The sequence below is a fragment of the Sciurus vulgaris genome (assembly GCF_902686455.1).
Source record: "Sciurus vulgaris genome assembly, chromosome: 11".
Classification (NCBI taxonomy): domain Eukaryota; kingdom Metazoa; phylum Chordata; class Mammalia; order Rodentia; family Sciuridae; genus Sciurus; species Sciurus vulgaris.
In genome coordinates this window covers 68,557,766-68,575,492 of record NC_136472.1, presented here as the reverse complement: position 1 = coordinate 68,575,492, position 17,727 = coordinate 68,557,766, and the positions used below count along the sequence as shown (strand labels likewise).

The 17,727-nt window shown below is 37.7% G+C and overlaps 2 protein-coding genes across 2 annotated transcripts; both read left to right on the top strand.

The window, feature by feature from the left end:
• Nucleotides 1–6,702: 6,702 nt before the first annotated feature.
• LOC306640436 (serine/threonine-protein kinase H1-like) lies at nucleotides 6,703–8,155 on the top strand. Its single transcript, XM_079104716.1, is given in 2 exon segments — nucleotides 6,703–7,003; nucleotides 7,006–8,155. Coding segments are annotated over 2 exon segments (993 nt in total). The 5' UTR covers nucleotides 6,703–6,741; the 3' UTR covers nucleotides 7,737–8,155.
• Nucleotides 8,156–12,804: 4,649 nt separating this feature from the next.
• Nucleotides 12,805–13,752, top strand: LOC306640480 (olfactory receptor 51L1; the record flags this gene model as incomplete). Its single annotated transcript, XM_079104763.1, has 1 exon — nucleotides 12,805–13,752. The coding sequence occupies one exon, from the start codon at nucleotides 12,805–12,807 to the stop codon at nucleotides 13,750–13,752; it is 948 nt and encodes a 315-aa protein (XP_078960889.1).
• Between the last annotated feature and the right edge of the window lie 3,975 nt (nucleotides 13,753–17,727).

Below are 17,727 nucleotides of genomic sequence, written 5' to 3'. Positions count from 1 at the left end.
GACACTTAGAAATCAGTAAAATTTGACTGTTCTTAATATTATAGTTGCTATTCTTATAATTATTGTATGCATAAACATTACCATAAATAAATATTATAAAATGTATATACTAGGCAGACCCTCTGGTGCACACCTATAATCACAGATGCTACGGAGGCTGAGGCTGGAGGATTGTAAGCTTGAGGCCAGTCTCGGCAATTTAGGCCTTGTCTCAAAATAAAAAATAAGAAGGACTGGGAATATACTCAGTGGTAGCGCACCCATGAGTTCAATTCCCAGCATGGAGAGAAAAAAAGAAAGGAAGAGAGGATGAAAAGAAGAAAGAAAGAAAGAAAGAGAAAGAAAGAAAGAAAAAGAGAGAAAGGGAGAAGCAAAAGAAAGAAAAGACCTAACATGTTCAGTACATGTATACATGTATACATATACAGTACATGTATATAGTACATGTATACATTGTATGCATGCATTGTGCAATATTTAATTCAGGGGAAACATATTTATCTCCTCAGTTATCATTTCTTTATGTTGAAAGATTCATTTCAATATTCTCTCTTCATTTTTAATCCCTGTGAAAGAAAGTTTAAGCTTTAACCCAAAGACATGACCTAAGTTTATGCACTTTTTTTTTCCCTCTCTATCTCTCTTTCTTTCTTTGCCCTGAGTTCACTTTAGCTATTTATCTCCTCTGATCAACCCAGGGAGATTAGCTTCCCATTCCAGTTACTCACAGGTCTAACTTGTACATATGTTTATTACAGGGTTTATCGCTGTCTCATACTTGTTTACTTTGCAGACCCTTCTATGACATTGTAGACTAATTTGAGACAGGCTGTGGATCTAAATAACCTTTATATTATCAATGATATGGAATTTTCTGGATAGAAGAAAAGTAAGTTGTGAATGCAGAGTAGTTTCAGGAGGGAAAGTAAACATGACCTAAGATGGTAATTAAACATTCATGTGGTCCTGACAAGGAGATATTGATGACTCTGTGTCTTCCCACCCCATTATGCCCATCTCTCATTACCTCCCATGTAATCTATAAGGGAATTTTTCAGTCTCAGACCAATGGCAGGTCCTGTGGAAGAAGTATTTGCTCTATATCAAGATGAATTGGACACGGAATCACTCTTTTCCAGCATAGTTGCAGTGTTATGACAAAGGAACAAAAGGGATACAAATATGAAAAGAAGAGTTTAAATTATCTGTTTGCCAATGACATTATCCTATATTGAAGACCCTCAATATTCACCAGAAAACTTCTAGAGCTCAAAAATAAATTCAGTTCTGTAAAGTGCCCCCCAAATTCTTCACCCCCACCCTCTTGGCTTACTGAGTCAGAGAGAAACAGGTTACATATGACTCTGCCTTCAAAACTGCTTTTGGTCATAACACCAAGTGTTTTATCCAGAATGAGTGAGAACAGTCCAGGCTCTTCTGCAAAATGGCTGAAGTAGAGGCTAGATTTTCAAGCCAAAGACACCAAAATCTATGAGCATGAGTTGAAGGGTCAAAGTATAGGTCAGAGCAGGAGAAGAGATGGATTCTGATTTCTTCAGTTTTGACTTCAAAATGAAATGTTAACCCTGGTTTCCAGTCTTAAAACATTCTGTTATATTCACACCTCTCACATCTCTTACATTGTCAACATACTCCAACTCCTAAGAACTCAAAGTGTGTAATCCTTAGAGAAGCAACAATGACATTACCTGAAAGCTTGCTAGAAATTAAGAATATTAAGACCATTAGAAACTATTGGATCAATATTTTTATATTTTTGAGGCTATTATGAATGGGATAGTTTTTCTAATTTCATTTTTAGCAGATTCATCATTGGAGTATAGGAACACTATTTATTTATGGGTGTTGACTTTGCACCCTGCTACTTTATTGAACTCATTTATGAGCTCTAGAAGACTTTTTTCTGGTGGAGTTTTTTTTTTTTTTTTAAGGAGATCGTCTAAATACAGGACGATGTCATCAGCAAAGAGAGATAACTTAAGCTCTTCTTTTCATATTTGTATCCCTTTAATTTTCTTCTCTTGTCTAATTGGTGTTGTTAGAGTTTCAAGTAGTATGTTGAACAGGAGTGGCAAAAGTGGGTACCTTGTCTTGTTTTGTTTTTAAATAAAATGATTTCAGTTTTTCTACATTCAGAATAATATTGGCCTTGGGTTTGTCACACATAGCTTTTATAATGTTGAGGTAAATCCCTTCTATCCCTAGTTTTTCTAGTTTATAAATGAATGACTGCTGTACTTTGTCAAATCCCTTTTCTGCATCTATTGAAATAATCATGAGATTTTTGTCTTTGATGTGATGGATTGCATTTATTGATTTCCATATGTTGAACCAACCTTGAATCTCTGAGATGAATCCTACTTGATCATGGTGCATTATGTTTGGGATATGTTTTCGTATGCAGTTTGCCAATATTTTATTAAAAATTATTTGAAAAAATAAAATACTTGGGAATCAATTTAACAAAAGAGGTGAAAGATCTCGATAGTGAAAGCTACAGGACACTAAAAAAGAAATAGAGGAAGACCTTAGAAGATCAAAAGATCTCCCATGTTCTTGGATAGATCAAAATTAATATTGTCAAAATGGCCATACTATCAAAAGTGCTACATAGATTCAATGTAATTTCCATCAAAATTCCAATGGTGTTCTTCACATAAATTGAAAATGCAGTTATGAAATTCATCTGGAAAAATAAGAGGCCCAATAGCAAAAGCAATCCTTAGTCAGAAAAGCAAAGCAGGAGGCATCACAATCCCAGATCATTAATTATACTACAGAGCTAAAGTAACAAAAACAGCATGGTATTGGCACCAAAATGGGCAGAAGAGCAGAGAAAAGAATAGAAGACACAGAGACAAATCCACATAAACACACTTAACGCATAGAAGACAAGGGCACCAAAAATAAACATTGTAGAAAAGATAGCCTCTTCAACATATGTTGCTGGGAAAACTGAAAATTCATGTGTAGTGCAATGAAATTTAACCCCTATCTCTCTCCCTGCAGAAAACAAACCTCAAAGTGGACCAAGGACTTAAAAATTGGACCAGAAAACCTGTACTTGATAGAAGGTAGGCCCAACACTCCAGCATGTTGGCTCAGGAACTGACTTCCTAACAGGACTCCTAAAGCACAAGAAATGGGATGGCATCAAACTAAAGACTTCCTTAAAGCAAAGGAAACAATCAAGAACATGAAGAGAGAACCTATAGAGTGGGAGAAAAATCTTTGCCACCTGTTTCTCAGATAGGACATCAATATCCAGCATATACACAGAACTCAAAATACTTAATCCTCCAAAACCAAATAAGCAATAAATGGGCAAAGGAACTAAACAGACACTTCTCCAAAGAAGAAATATGGTGAACAGATAGATGTATGAAAAGATGTTCAGCATCTCTAGTAATAGAGAAGTACGACTTAAAACTACACCGAGATCTCATCTCACACCAGTCAGAACGACAATTATCAAGACTACCAGTAAAAATAAATGTTGGTAAGGATGTGGGGAAAGGGTACACCATACATTGTTGGTGAGACTGAAAATTGATGCAACCACTATGGGAAGTAGTATGGGGATTCCTCAAAAACATAGGAATGGAACCACCATATGACCCAGCTCTTCCACTCCTTGGTATATTTCTGGAAGATTTAAAATCACCATACTTCAGTGACACAGACACATCAGTGTTTATAGCAGCACAATTCACAATAGTTAAGCTGTGGATCCAAACTCTGTTCCCTTTAACAGATGAATGGTTAAAGAAAATGTTGTATATATACACAATGGTGTATTACTTAGTCATAAATGACTTTATGTCATTTGTTGGTAAATGGATGGAACTGGAGACTATCATGCTAAGTGAAATAAGTCAATTTCCCCCAAACCAAAGATTTAATGTTTTCTCTGATATGCAGAGGCTTGTTCAAAATAAGGGGTGATAAAAATAGAATAGAAAAAAGATCAGTGGAATACACAAAGGGGAATGAAGGGAAGGGAGGAGGAATAGGAAAGGAAAAGTCAATGGAATGAATCTGAGATAACTTTTCTATGTACATATATGAATATCCCACAGTGAATCTAATTATCATCTGCATCCACAAGATATTTTAGAAAATACTATAAGTAAATAAGAAAATGATCAACAGAGAGAAGGGAATGGGGGTGGGAGGAAAGAGGGGAAGGGGAAATACTGGGGACTGAATTAGAACACATTATATTCCATACTTTTACAATGATTTCAGATATTCTATTGTCAAGTGTAACTAAAAAGAATCAATAAAAAATCCATTGAATCAGAATCTGTATGTTCATCAAAATCTCCAGGTGATTTCTATGGACATCACACTTTTAGAATAACTAGGAAAAGACCCTTTGTGTTACCACACTGGGAGAGTTTAAGAAAATATTTCCATTGGTGGTGTATTTATGATGTCAGTTGTGGTCTAACTGTTAGATTTGATGGATTATCTACTTACTACCTATGAGGCTTTGGTCAGGTTATTTAACTTTATGATTTGGTTTTCATATTTGTTAAGTATTATTAATAATTTTACTATCACAGGGCTAACCAATATAGGATGAATTAAGCCCTGTTAATCAGTTCTTCACAGCATAATTTTTAAATAGTATTGATATTGTTATTGCAATAGTAGATACAAATTTATTCTCCTCAGCCCTACCTTTGAATGTTTGGGTTTAGGGGAAGAAATCCTGGATGGACAATTTAGAATGGAGAGATCAGCATTGTGTGATCAGATATATAGTAGCAGACATGAAGACATATAGGGTATTAGACTGAATAATTATTCCACTCACCTGGACAGACATAATCACATGGCTTATCTATATAGAATCAAGTCTAAAGCTTCTTGAAGAAAACTTCTGACACAAAGAATTCTTATGACTCATACAGCATGCTCTTAGTAATGGAAAGAGGTAATATAATCAGTTTAGTGTATATAGCTTTAGGAAAATACAAAGACATTTGAGAGTAATTTCTGAAAAAATCTCAAATTTTTAATAATTTTGAATTTCCAAAAACAACTGGGGGAGATTTAATGAAATAGAAGTAAATAAATGTATTGAAAACCCATATAATTATGGGGTATGACATAAGTAGAGATATTTTATCTGCTTCTCCAGGGTTTGTCTCAACCTCCAAGAAACATGGCCCTGAGCTGAGACACTTCCAGGCATCCCATGTTAGATGACTGTGTGGATCAGGAGTCTTGGTGCCCCAGTGTGGGCTGGAGAGCCCCAGTGTGTTGGCCAAGGTATTGCCAGGTCCGAGTTGTAGTTCATCCTTCCTCCTGCCCAGTGCTGCTTTCTCCCTCTTCCCTTCACAGGTTTCAATGCCTCATAAATCATTTGCATACCAAACCTAGTTCTGCATGATCTTATAATTCCAAAGCATGGCAGAGACATGGTTAAGTAAGGACTATTTCAGGTCACTTTTACTGATAAACATTGATGTAAATTTTCTAACCCAATATTAACAAATCAAATCCTGTAATAAATAAGGCAAAATAAAGTGATATGCCAAATGTGGATTTATTCAGAAATGTGAGGTTGATACTGAAAATAAATCAATATAATTAATCACAATAATAGGATGATAAGAGAAAATAATAAGTATCATAACTCTTCAATGGACATAAAATAATTTCATGAAATTTTACATTTACTCTTTATAGAAAACCTTATCATATGACCAATGGACGGCAACCAAAATCTCTGATTATAAAAAGAAAAAAATTCTAGCAGACATACTTATGGTGAAATGTTGAAATGTCAACTCTGATATCTACAGAGAAAAGGAGTTTTCATCAATTCCATTCAGCATTACACTGGAGATTGTAGCCAGTGAAGCAAAGCAAGAAATATATATAAGATTTGAAATAAGGCAGAAAGAAGCTGGGCTTAACTGTGCAGGTGTGAATGGATACAAAATAAGGCATAAAGAGTCTACCAATTGCTAATTGGGAATAAAATAATATATATTGACTTTATTTTTATACTTCAATATGGAAAATTTAGAAATATGTAATTTATAAATTACATTTATATAAATTTTTATTTATATATAAGAATAAATTTTATATTTATATTACACATATCTAATGTAATATATGTACTCTGTAAACAGAAAAATATAAAGCAATATTGAGAGAAATTAAGCACCTTAATTATCTGAAGCTCATGTTCTTAGACATGAATATCTGGTATGCTTTATATTTTTCAGTTCTCCTACAGTGCATTCTCTATAAATTTCCAATATATATAGTGTTAGAAATTGATAAAATATTTCTAAAATATATGTTTTTATAATTATTTGATTCTAGGAATTGAACCCAGAGTACTCTACCACCAATCCTCAATCCTACACTTCCCTAACCCTTTCAATTTTTTTGAGACAGTCTTGCTAAATTATAGAGGCTGGCCTCAAACTTGCAATCCTTCTGCCTCAGCCTCTCAAATTGCTAGAATTACAGGCATGCACCACCCTACCCTGCTAGAATTTAGAAATAATTACAAAGTGTTAGGATAACTAAGCTATAAGAAAAGAATGCGATGGAGGCGGCGGCGGCGGCCGGGAGACGGTCCGCAGAGCCCCGGAGCCGCGGAAGAGCTCGCCGCCCACGCGATGTAGACCGGGCACTGCCTGCAGAGCAGGTCCTGCCAGCCTCGCTGGAGAGGATGCCTCCGTGTCTGTGATGGGCTGTGGGACAAGCAAGGTTCTTCCTGAGCCACCCAAGGATGTCCAGCTGGATCTGGTCAAGAAGGTGGAGCCCTTCAGTGGCACAAAGAATGATGTATACAAACATTTCATCACAGAGGTGGACAGTGTTGGCCCTTTCAAAGCAGGGTTCCCAGCTGCTAGTCAGTATGCAAACACCTGTTCTGGTGCCCCCACTACTGGCCACACAGAGCCACCACGTAGGGCCAGAGTGGCAAAGTACAGGGCCAAGTTTGACCCACTGTGACCACTAAGTACGACATCAAAGCCCTGATTGGCCGAGGCAGCTTTAGCCAAGTGGTACGTGTGGAGCACCGGGCAACCCAGCAACCATATGCCATCAAGATGATAGAGACCAAGTATCGAGAGGGGCGGGAGGTGTGTGAATCTGAACTGCGTGTGCTGCGCCGGGTGCGCCATGCCAACATCATCCAGCTGGTGGAGGTGTTTGAGACACAGGAGCGTGTGTACATGGTAATGGAGCTGGCCACTGGTGGTGAACTGTTCGACCGCTTCATTGCCAAGGGTTCCTTCACTGAGCGGTATGCTACAAGGGTGCTGCAGATGGTGCTGGATGGTGTTCGATATCTGCATGCCCTGGGCATCACACACCGAGACCTCAAGCCTGAGAATTTGCTCTACTACCATACAGGCACTGACTCCAAGATCATCATCACTGACTTTGGCCTAGCCAGTGCCCGCAAGAAGGGTGATGACTGCCTGATGAAGACCATCTGCGGCACGCCTGAGTACATTGCTCCTGAGGTCCTTGTCTGCAAGCCATACACCAACTCTGTGGACACGTGGGCACTGGGTGTCATTGCCTACATCCTGCTCAGTGGTACCATGCCCTTTGAAGATGACAACCACGCCCGGCTGTACCGGCAGATCCTCAGGGGCAAGTACAGTTACTTGGGGGAGGTGAGTCTGTTTTGCCCCCATCCCAGGGATGTTGGGGAGGCCGTTTGGTGAGGGATATAACCTTCTCAGCCTGAGGACCCATGTGCATGAGAGCCATGCAAGTAATGTAAATATAATAAAGTGAGACTAGCAGAGTGTCTTAGTTTGGGTTCCTCAAAGTGAGCCTGGAAGCGAAGACTTGTGAGCAGATAATTTATGTGGAAGGTGATTCCATTTACCACAAGTGAAGGAATGGGGGAACTAAGGCAGGAAAGGGAGAAAACCAATAATGGGTATAGTAAGAAATGGGCTGCCATTGTGGGCCACTGGAACTCAGTCTCATTAGGGACCTCGTAAATAATCTTGTAGAGCATGTTTCAGAATTGTTCTGCTGAGCCAGGTGTAGTGGCACACAGCTGTAGTCCCAGAGATTCAGGAGCCTGAGACAAGGGAAATCAAAAGTTCCAGGACAGCCTTGACATCTTAGCAAGACCCTGTTTTTTTAAAAAAAAAGGGCTGGGGATGTAGTTCATTAGTAAAGCAGCCCTGGGTTTAACCTCTGGTACCGCAAAAAAAAAAAAAAAAAAAAAAAGAATAAATGAATTTTTAAAAATAAATAAAGGGCTGGGGTTGTAGCTCAGTGGTAGAGTGCTTGCCTAGCACGTGCGAGGCCCTGGGTTCAATCCTCAGCACCACATAAAGATAAATAAATAATGGGTCTGCGGTTTTGGCTCAGTGGTACAGCACTTGCCTAGCATGCATGAGGCACTGGGTTTGATCCTCAGCACCACATAAAAATAAATAAAATAAAGGTATTGTGTCCATCTACAACTAAATAATTAAAAAAAAGTTTTAAAGATTCATAAAGTTATTACATCCATTTACAACTAAACAAATATTTAAAATAAATAAATAAAGGGCTGGGATGTAGTGGTACAGCACCCCTGAATTCAATCTCCAGTACCACCAAAAAAAAAAAAAAAAACTACTAACGGCAAAAAAAAATAAAAAAGAAAAAAAGAAAAGAAAAGAATGCACTGAAAGGACGTGCTACCTACTAAACACTTTGGAAACGGTGGTGAAATTTTACCTTTGCCATGTTTAGTTTGGAACCTTGAACCTTGCTGTTGCTCAACAGATTGTTTTTAAAGATATGACTAATAAACAATTCATCATCAAGAAATGGAAAACAGAAAGTCTATAATTGTTCTTTGTTGCCATGGTTCTGTATCATGCCTTAATATAGATTGACTCCAGGATTTCTCTGGGTCAGTGAAGTTATCACAAATTCACTTTTTTATGCTTATTTGAAAGAATCACATTTGAAATAAAGGACTGGGAATTACAGATGGAAGCAGGGAAGCTTTTCCATTATTTCCAGGACTATGATCACATGCTATTGCTGGAGCTGTAGTTAGGGCTGTTTACAGTTGTTTCATCCCTGGAGATCCAGAAGAATCTACTATCAATCCCTAATATGCTGTCCCAGGAGAAACAAGGAGTATTTATAGACATAGTGGAAGTATCCAATCCTCACTACCCACAGAATCAAAGGTTTTCAAGATCTGAGGTCCAAGGAGAATCAAATTGTAGATTCTGTAATCAGTACAGGTTTGACCCTTCTCAGGTAAGGAAAAATCCAAAAAGAGCAAGAACTAAAAGTACAGAAAAGAAGGAAAAATGATAAGTAAGATAAGGCAAGAAAAGGACTGCAAAAATCGGATTATGTGCTGAAGAGACACACATTTACACAAAGACAAAATAGAAAGAACAGCCTATAGGAAACAGAAGAGAATGGTAAATTAAAGATCTTTAGAAAGTAAATGAAAAGAAAGAAAATGAGAAAGTCACAGAAGTAGAAGCAGAAGAAGGATGTTCTTTTGTCTACAGGTCTACAGTAGAGAAAAGTTTAATCAGAACAGAACAAAATGCAACTTAAATTATTTGGGAAACAGCTCTTGGTTGTATGCTAAGCCTTTACAGTGATACAACTGACATGTGCACAAATTTCAGGTAAGTGTTAAAATTTAAATTATAAATAATAGTAGATATATTTTAGCATATTTTGTGCTATGTGTTCCAAAGAGTAAAATTCTTAGAAGGGCAATGTATAACTTATGTAGGAGGGAAAAATGGCTGTCACTATCTGTGAACAATTTTGGAATGCATGATATATGTTAAAGTCCTTCTCCAATATTTGTTTGGCAATTTTAAGATAAAATGGTCAGTGGAAAACACTTTTCAAGAACTGTGGTGAAGATGATGGAGAGGCTACAAGAAAATAATCTTACCTTTAGTTGTTTTCCCTAATTACTTGCAGTGTGTGATGTGAGTCTTTTCATGCCTCCACCTTTTGAAACAATGGTCTTTGCTGTCAACCTCAGAGTAGTTAAACTGCATTAAAATAAACAAACAAAAACCCCCAAATTGCTCAATGTGAATGATCTGTAAATAGAAGAAAAATCTGAGGAAAGACAACAATAAAGGGACTGAGGAAAAATGAAAGACATGGCAAATGTAATAAGAGAAGTATAAGGAAGAAGATGCACATGTAGAAACAGGAGAGCAGAGGTGGGCAAAGGGAGGATATAGTGAGAAAATGGTCAAAGGATGCAAACTGCAGTTAAGTAGGGTGAATGGGAATAAAAATCTAACATACAGCATGAATGCTATACCTAATGATAGAGTCTTGTATACTGAAAAGTTGGTAAAAAGAGTACATTTTATGTGCTTTTACCCTCCATCTCCTTAGTATCTACGGAAGGTAACAGGATAGTTTGCTTGACTGTAATAATCATTTCACTGTACATATGTATGTCAAAACATTATGCTGTACACCTTAAACATATGCAACAAAAAGAAATGAAAAGCACACACAGAGATATTCTTGTCTGTTATAACTTCAGTCTGTGGAGTTAATGGACTGACCTGAAACTGCAATTTTCTAAACGTTGCAATTAGCACAAAGGAGACTTAGAGCTGAGAGAATGATAATCCTAAAGAATGGTGACTTGTTTAATTTCCTGAAACTTAAATGAGAATTGAAGAAAATCTAATTTATATTAGGGTTGGACGAATTAAGGAAGAAAGCAGAGACGGATTTGCTAGCATGGAAAAGTATTCTGGCTGGTAGGTGTAGAATTACTGAGTAGCTGACTGCTTTATCCAGGACAAAAGCCCCAAAGAAAGTTCAGTTTAGGCTGCTTGGGGCTGGAGAAGAGGACCAGGGTGGAGTGTGACCCAGAGGATGAGGGACACCTGGACTGGTGGAAAATGAGAGAAATCATTCTTACCATATGGAGAGTTGGACTGGTTTTTCTTCTGTTCCCAGATACAGATTATAAAGTTTTCTTCAGAATTATAGGTTTTGCAGCCTAAGAACTGGAAGTCTTCACACTATAAAATGGAGATAAGAATCAGTAGAAAGGAGAAAATTTTAAAAAAAAAAAGTTTTTTTATGAAACACAATCAATACAATAGAAGATCCCTGGTAGGTAGCCAGAGCCCAGGGACTCTGCAGTCAGAGCCTGGAATTTACCAGAGCAGCCAGGGCGATGCTGAGCCACTGCCGCAGGGACAACGAGGTCTACGAGGCCTACTCTGCAGGACAGGGAATGCGAGGGCTAGACAGGGGTGGAATAGGGAAGCACAGGACGGAAGGGCAGAGAACCCCGTGGCACTCTGCTGCTGAGTTCAGCGCCATTGACCCAGGAAACAGCCAGGGCCACAAGGGCCTCTGGCTCTGCAGGAGAGGCTGCCGCAGCCAGATAACTGGGGAAAGGAAAGGCAGGCATGGGGGTCAAGTTCAGAAACAGGAGGAAAGAACTTGGTTGCTGTAAAAGGCACTGCTGGTGACTACTTAGGGCTGTGTTTCTGAGGTTCCTATGGGTTCATAGAAGTAGGTGTGAATGAGTCCTAATTTTTTTTTTTTAAACCTGAAGATTTGGGTTAATGTTTTTTTTTTGTTGTTTTTTTTTTTTTTTTTTAAATTCTATTATAAGCAGAATTTTAAGAGAAAAATTAGTCAGTCAAGAAATGATAGGGGCCAGAAGTATAGTCCAGTACAAGGGTGCTTAACTAGCAAATGCAGAGCCCCATAACTACAACAAAGAAAAAAAAATCCTTAAAGAAATGCTGAATACCAATTAAGTGGAATATAATCCATTTTACTTATTTAAATATAATAAATAACTGTGTTAAGTGTATTATTTTAATATTATTTTGTAGAGCAGTTGCAAAACTGCCTTTGGAAGGACTTTCATGTTTGCAAATTGATCTTATGCTCTAAAGACTTAGTTTTGAAGTATTTAAGCCTTGATTCCATGTAGACATAAAGCTGTGTGTGTGTGTGTGTGTGTGTGTGTGTGTGTGTGTGTGTGTGTGTGAGAGAGAGAGAGAGAGACAGAGAGAGACACAGAGAGAGAGAGAGAACATAGAGAACATACAGAGACATTCCTCCTCCTCCTCCTCCCTCTTAACCAGGAGAATGGTTTAGATTAGGGAAATATTGGTATGCTAAACTGCTAAAAAATATGCAAGTGTGCAGCTATTCTGGAATTTGTTTTCTCTTATCTGTTTTCTTTTCATTTAATATTTACCTTTTATCACTAAAGTATTAAACGTTTAATTGTTTAAATATTATGAATTATCTAATAAAAATAAAATTAAAGGGAAACTATGCTAAGGTCTTGGAATCAATTCAATAGTTATTCATGAAAATAACCTTAAAGCAATACTTGATTTATTCCAGAACATTTATAATTGGGCGTTTATGCAAATCTATAGGAATTTACACTACTTTTAAAATTTTCATCTTCATAATATATGGTAAAACTTTTTTCCTCTATTCTTGTTCTGTTCAAGTTTTTGTTTTCAGCATCCTTAATGCAAATCCAACAAATTTCTCATCAGAGATGACCATATTTACGTGGTGCACACTTTTGTTCCAGAATTTGGTGCCCTTTAATTCGGGGAAATGTTTCTTATGTAAGACCCACAAGAGACTACTCCTTGCTTCTGATGTGAGGTTAGAGGAAGGACATATTTTTCATCCCCGTGGCATTATTTCACTCAGAACACATAACTGTGAGGAATAACACAGCACGTTCTTCCCTATTTGCCAAGTCAGGAAGAGGTCGCCATGGTAGTCTGGAACTACAGTAATGCTGTGGAGCCTATGTTTATCTTGAAGGGCTTTCCTGGACTGGAGTATGTTCATTCCTGGCTCTCAATTCCATTCTGTCTTGCATATTTGGTAGCATTTGTTGGAAATGTTACCATCCTCTCTGTTGTTTGGATAGAGTCTTCACTCCATCAGCCCATGTATTACTTCCTTTCCATCTTGGCAATAACTGACCTAGGTATGTCCATGTCCACACTTCCCACGATGCTTGCTGTGCTCTGGTTCAATGCTCAGGAAATCCAGGCAAGTGCTTGCTATGCCCAGCTGTTCTTCATCCACACATTCACATTTCTGGAATCCTCAGTGCTGCTGGCTATGGCCTTTGACCGTTTTGTTGCTATTTGCCGTCCACTGCACTATTCCACCATCCTCACCAACAGTGTAATTGGGAAGATTGGTTTGGCCTGCTTGCTACGCAGCATGGGAGTTGTACTACCCACACCTTTGCTACTGAGACGCTATGACTACTGCCATGTCAATGCCCTCTCCCATGCCTTCTGTTTGCACCAAGATGTTCTGAAATTATCCTGTTCAAACGCCAGGATCAATAGTGTTTATGGACTGTGTGTGGTCATTGTCACACTAGGTATGGATTCAGTCTTTATACTTCTTTCCTATATTCTGATTCTGAATGCTGTTCTGGGTATCGCCTCTCATGAAGAGCGGCTGAAGGCACTGAACACTTGTGTATCCCATATCTGCGTGGTGCTCATCTTCTTTGTACCAGTTATTGGGGTGTCAATGGTCCACCGCTTTGGGAAGCATCTGTCTCCCATCGTCCACATCCTCATGGCTGACATCTACCTGCTTCTTCCCCCAGTGCTTAATCCTGTCGTTTACAGTGTCAGGACCAAACAGATCCGTCTAGGCATTCTCCGCAAGTTTAGACTAGGGAGGAGGCTGTAAGTAGCCTTCATCTTCCAGTTCTCCCACTGAAAATCTTGGACAATTTATTTGGTTATATTGTAAATAAATAATTTAGATCTTAGTCTTGTTCATCTTGTTAAATTCCTGTTCTTTCATTTCCTAAATATGTGATCTCAGTTAGTCATTAATATTTATATCATTCACATTTGCTATGACAAATTATGATAATAACCATGACCTCGCCAAGATCAGTAAGAAGCTTAATCAGAGATAATGTGCAAAATAGAAATGAAGGTTTAAAAAACTGTATACATTTTTAATATTCTAAATTTATTATTATTCATAATAGCAATAACTTTTCTTAAGAACTGTAACTATGCTCATATAGTTTCTTATGTTAATGATAATGTACAACTCAGAAATAGATCTCTACTTCTTCATTTTTTTCTAATACATGTGCCTGTATTTTGTTTCTTGAGTTATAATTTCATGATGTTTAATGTAAAGAGTTCTTGTGACAAGTTAAGTACTTGAGGTTCTGTCATGAATTTGAACAGTTACAATGACTGTTGGCAATGGACTAAATCCTAATCTCCTCCCTGGGCAGCACTGTGTCCTTTCTCTCTTTGCTGTTCTAGACCTATCTTTTCCCCCAGTTTACCATTAGATTCATGAGAGTTGCTTGAAAAGCCTGACAGTAGCTTTCTCAACATCCAGGCAACTGTGTAGAGGAGATCATATCTTCATCAGTGAGGGGTTGCTTGGGAGTTTCACACCATCTCCATCTTCATCTTTTTAAACTATTTAAAATAAATTTTATGGTGTATTTAAAGTGTACAACTTGATGTCGTGGGATATATATTATAGTAAAAAGGTAAGTGTTGTGAAGTAAATTAGCATATCCAACATCTCACCTGCTGACCCATTTATTTTATGAGTTTCCATCTTTATCTTTTAATAATCATTTTCTTCCCATTCTACAAGTATATGTGCATATTTAGTATCACATTTTCATTCAATGTCTTTATTATGGATAATCCTTTAATTTTTTTCTTCTTCACTAGGAAGACCTACATGCATGGTTTTGTGGATGATATTTTTAGTATTTCATTTACATTCGCTTTCTTCTAAAGTATATGGCAAAAATTTTTTAGCAGGGCTATAACTTCTCCATTAACACAGCACCCTGCAGCTGGTTTCCTCCATTACTATAAGTACTCATAAAATAGTTGGAAGCATAAATTTCACTACTCATTAATTCATTCAAGATAATATATTGAGACAAATGAATTATGTATTACAGTAGTTATTACTTTTAATACGATAGATGTATAAACAGGAAATTGCATGGTCTTAATGTTAAGTAATACTTTTTTTTTAAATTGGGGATTTAACCCATAGATACTTTACCACTGAGCCATATCCCTGGTCTTTGTAAATTTTTTATTTTGAGACACAGTCTTGCTAAGTTTTGAAGGTTGGTCTTGAACTTGAGATCCTTCTGCCTGAGCCTCCTGATTACAATTATGCACCATTGCTCTTGGCAAGAATAAATTCTTAATAGTGGATGGAGATATGTATATAAAAAGATTAGTAAACTAGGTATAATGGGTGGTATTATCAAAATAAGTACCCTGTACAATATTAATAAAGAATGATCAATTTTACTCAAGGAATTAGGAATGAAGAATTAGAGTAGTTGTTACTTTAACTTTGTCTTGGGTTTCAAATTCATTCTTATTACTTGGACAAAGTTGGGGGAAAAAAAGTGGTATGCTGAAACTGCTCATGAAACCCAATTGGGAATATTTTATTCTGACTGCATTCCATGATGTCACATTGGTAGTTTGAAATTGGTCATAATAGGGTACTTAAATTCCATAAGTTGGCAAACATAATATACTGGGATTTTAAAAATAATTCCTATAGAGCTGATTATTAAGAATTTACTAATATATCACTCAGAATGGTATTCCAGGGAAAGGAGGTAGCATGAAGAAAAACAAAGAATTTAGAAAGAACATGTATAAGCTACACTCTCCAGTCTCCAAGAGAGACTGAAAAGTTGCCCAATGCATCTTGCATTTACCCCAAACCAAAAGTGCGCTGATGTGAGTTGTGATGGACTAGATAAGTGCTCTCTGATCTCATTTGAATGAAGGACTTGCAGCCTGAGCTGCTAGTACTGTTACTAGCAGAGAACCTTCAACCATTAACCCCTTCAAGGATTGCCTCAGGTGAAGAAATATGCCTTACCCAAGGTCATGACCCACCCAGAGCTGAGGTATAAAGGAAGAGATAGAGGCATGGTCATTTTGGATCAATGCAGAAGAAATGGTCAGACAGTTTGAGCTCCTGACTTTCCCTCTGGTGTTGGATAAGGGTATCATCAGGCATGATTTACAGTTCCCGTTCCCCTTCTGCCCAATTCTACCTTATTTCATTCCTTCTCTTTCTAAGGTGCTTATCCCAAGGATCCTCTACATTAAACTGAGTTCACACTACAGGTTAACTCAAAGTCTGTTTCCTAGGGAACCTTGAGGTAAGTGGTTCCCAAAAAATTTAGGGTATAGAGAAAAGATGAAATTAGACGTTTTTCCTGGGAGATGGAACAGGATGAGAATTCGTGAATAGATAACCATGTTTTTTTTTTTAATTTTCAAAGTTTCAAACATAAGGTCAAACTAGTATGTAAGGGTGAGAGCTGTGACTTCAGCTGAATTTTAAGATGTATATGTTACAATACCGTCTGTTCTCTGTGTATGCTCTTAATACTATGTTTCAGATACTCTTAATTTTAAATAAAGTCTACTTTATAAATTTGCATAATTTTAGTGTTTTTAAAGAAATATCTGCCTACTGTGCCATTCAGTCTGATCAGAATACAAAACTGCACAAGAATTTAAATAGGATTAGTTAATCCCTGTGCAAGTAATTTACTTTGTCAAGGAATAAGTTTTAAAGTGGGATAGAAATAACTCTAAATAGTAACCTAGAGCTGAGAGAAACTATTCAGGTAAAGGTCACACTTGGAAGAGGGGTGGTCCTCTGTCAGTTGGAAGCAGAGGCTTTATTGAAGAACCTGTAGTTTCTGCCCTCTGGATGCCAGGGCAGTTCACTCAGTTGCCTTGAGCAAGAAAGAACACCTCTATAGGGAACATGTAGGATGAGGCTGTTAACAAAGATTCACAGCTAGGCATAGAGGAAAGAGTTATCCCTCCAGGATGCGCCTGGGCTGTTGCTGGAAGGTGGGGAGACATAGTTGGTACTGGCAAGGAACTGATACCTTTGTGAGGTACATATGGGCAGGAAATCACAGCTTAGACAGGCAAAGTCGAAAAACTCCCTCCAGGGTGCAGACAGGTTATGGCAGGGAAGCCCACTAGTAGAATAACTGTAAGATTCAGTTAGAGGTTGGTCAGGGGTACTGCTGGAATTTGATGGGATGAAGCCAGAGGTAGCAGTGCATACCTGTAATCCCAGCTACTCAGGAGAGTGAGGCAGGAAGATTGCAAGTTTTGAGAACAACCTGGGCAACTTAGCAAGATCTTGTCTTAAAGAAAAAAAACAGTGGAAGGCTGGGGAGTGAGCTCAGTGGTACAGCACACATGGGCGATATCCCTGGTAACACACACACACACACACACACACACACATCTCGTATCCCTATGTGCCACTCATATCTACCTGGTAGAAGTAAGATCAAACAAGTACAAGAATTTCTCCTACCAGTGTCCCTGCAGCATCCTCTACTGGCCAAGCTTAACACTGTGTCATGGGCAAAGGAAGAAATGTCCCTTGGGTCTAGTTGCATTATTGCAGAGTGAACAATGCAGACCATGTTTGAGACTGGGGCAATAAATAGACAACTGGCACATTTACTAATGTTATCATAATATTATTCTGGGAAAATTTTGAAAGTTTTATGGCTTCACTTTTTATATTTGGATGTGCAACCTATGTTGAATTTATTTTCATGAATAATGAACATTTTTGATATGAACATATAGTTCA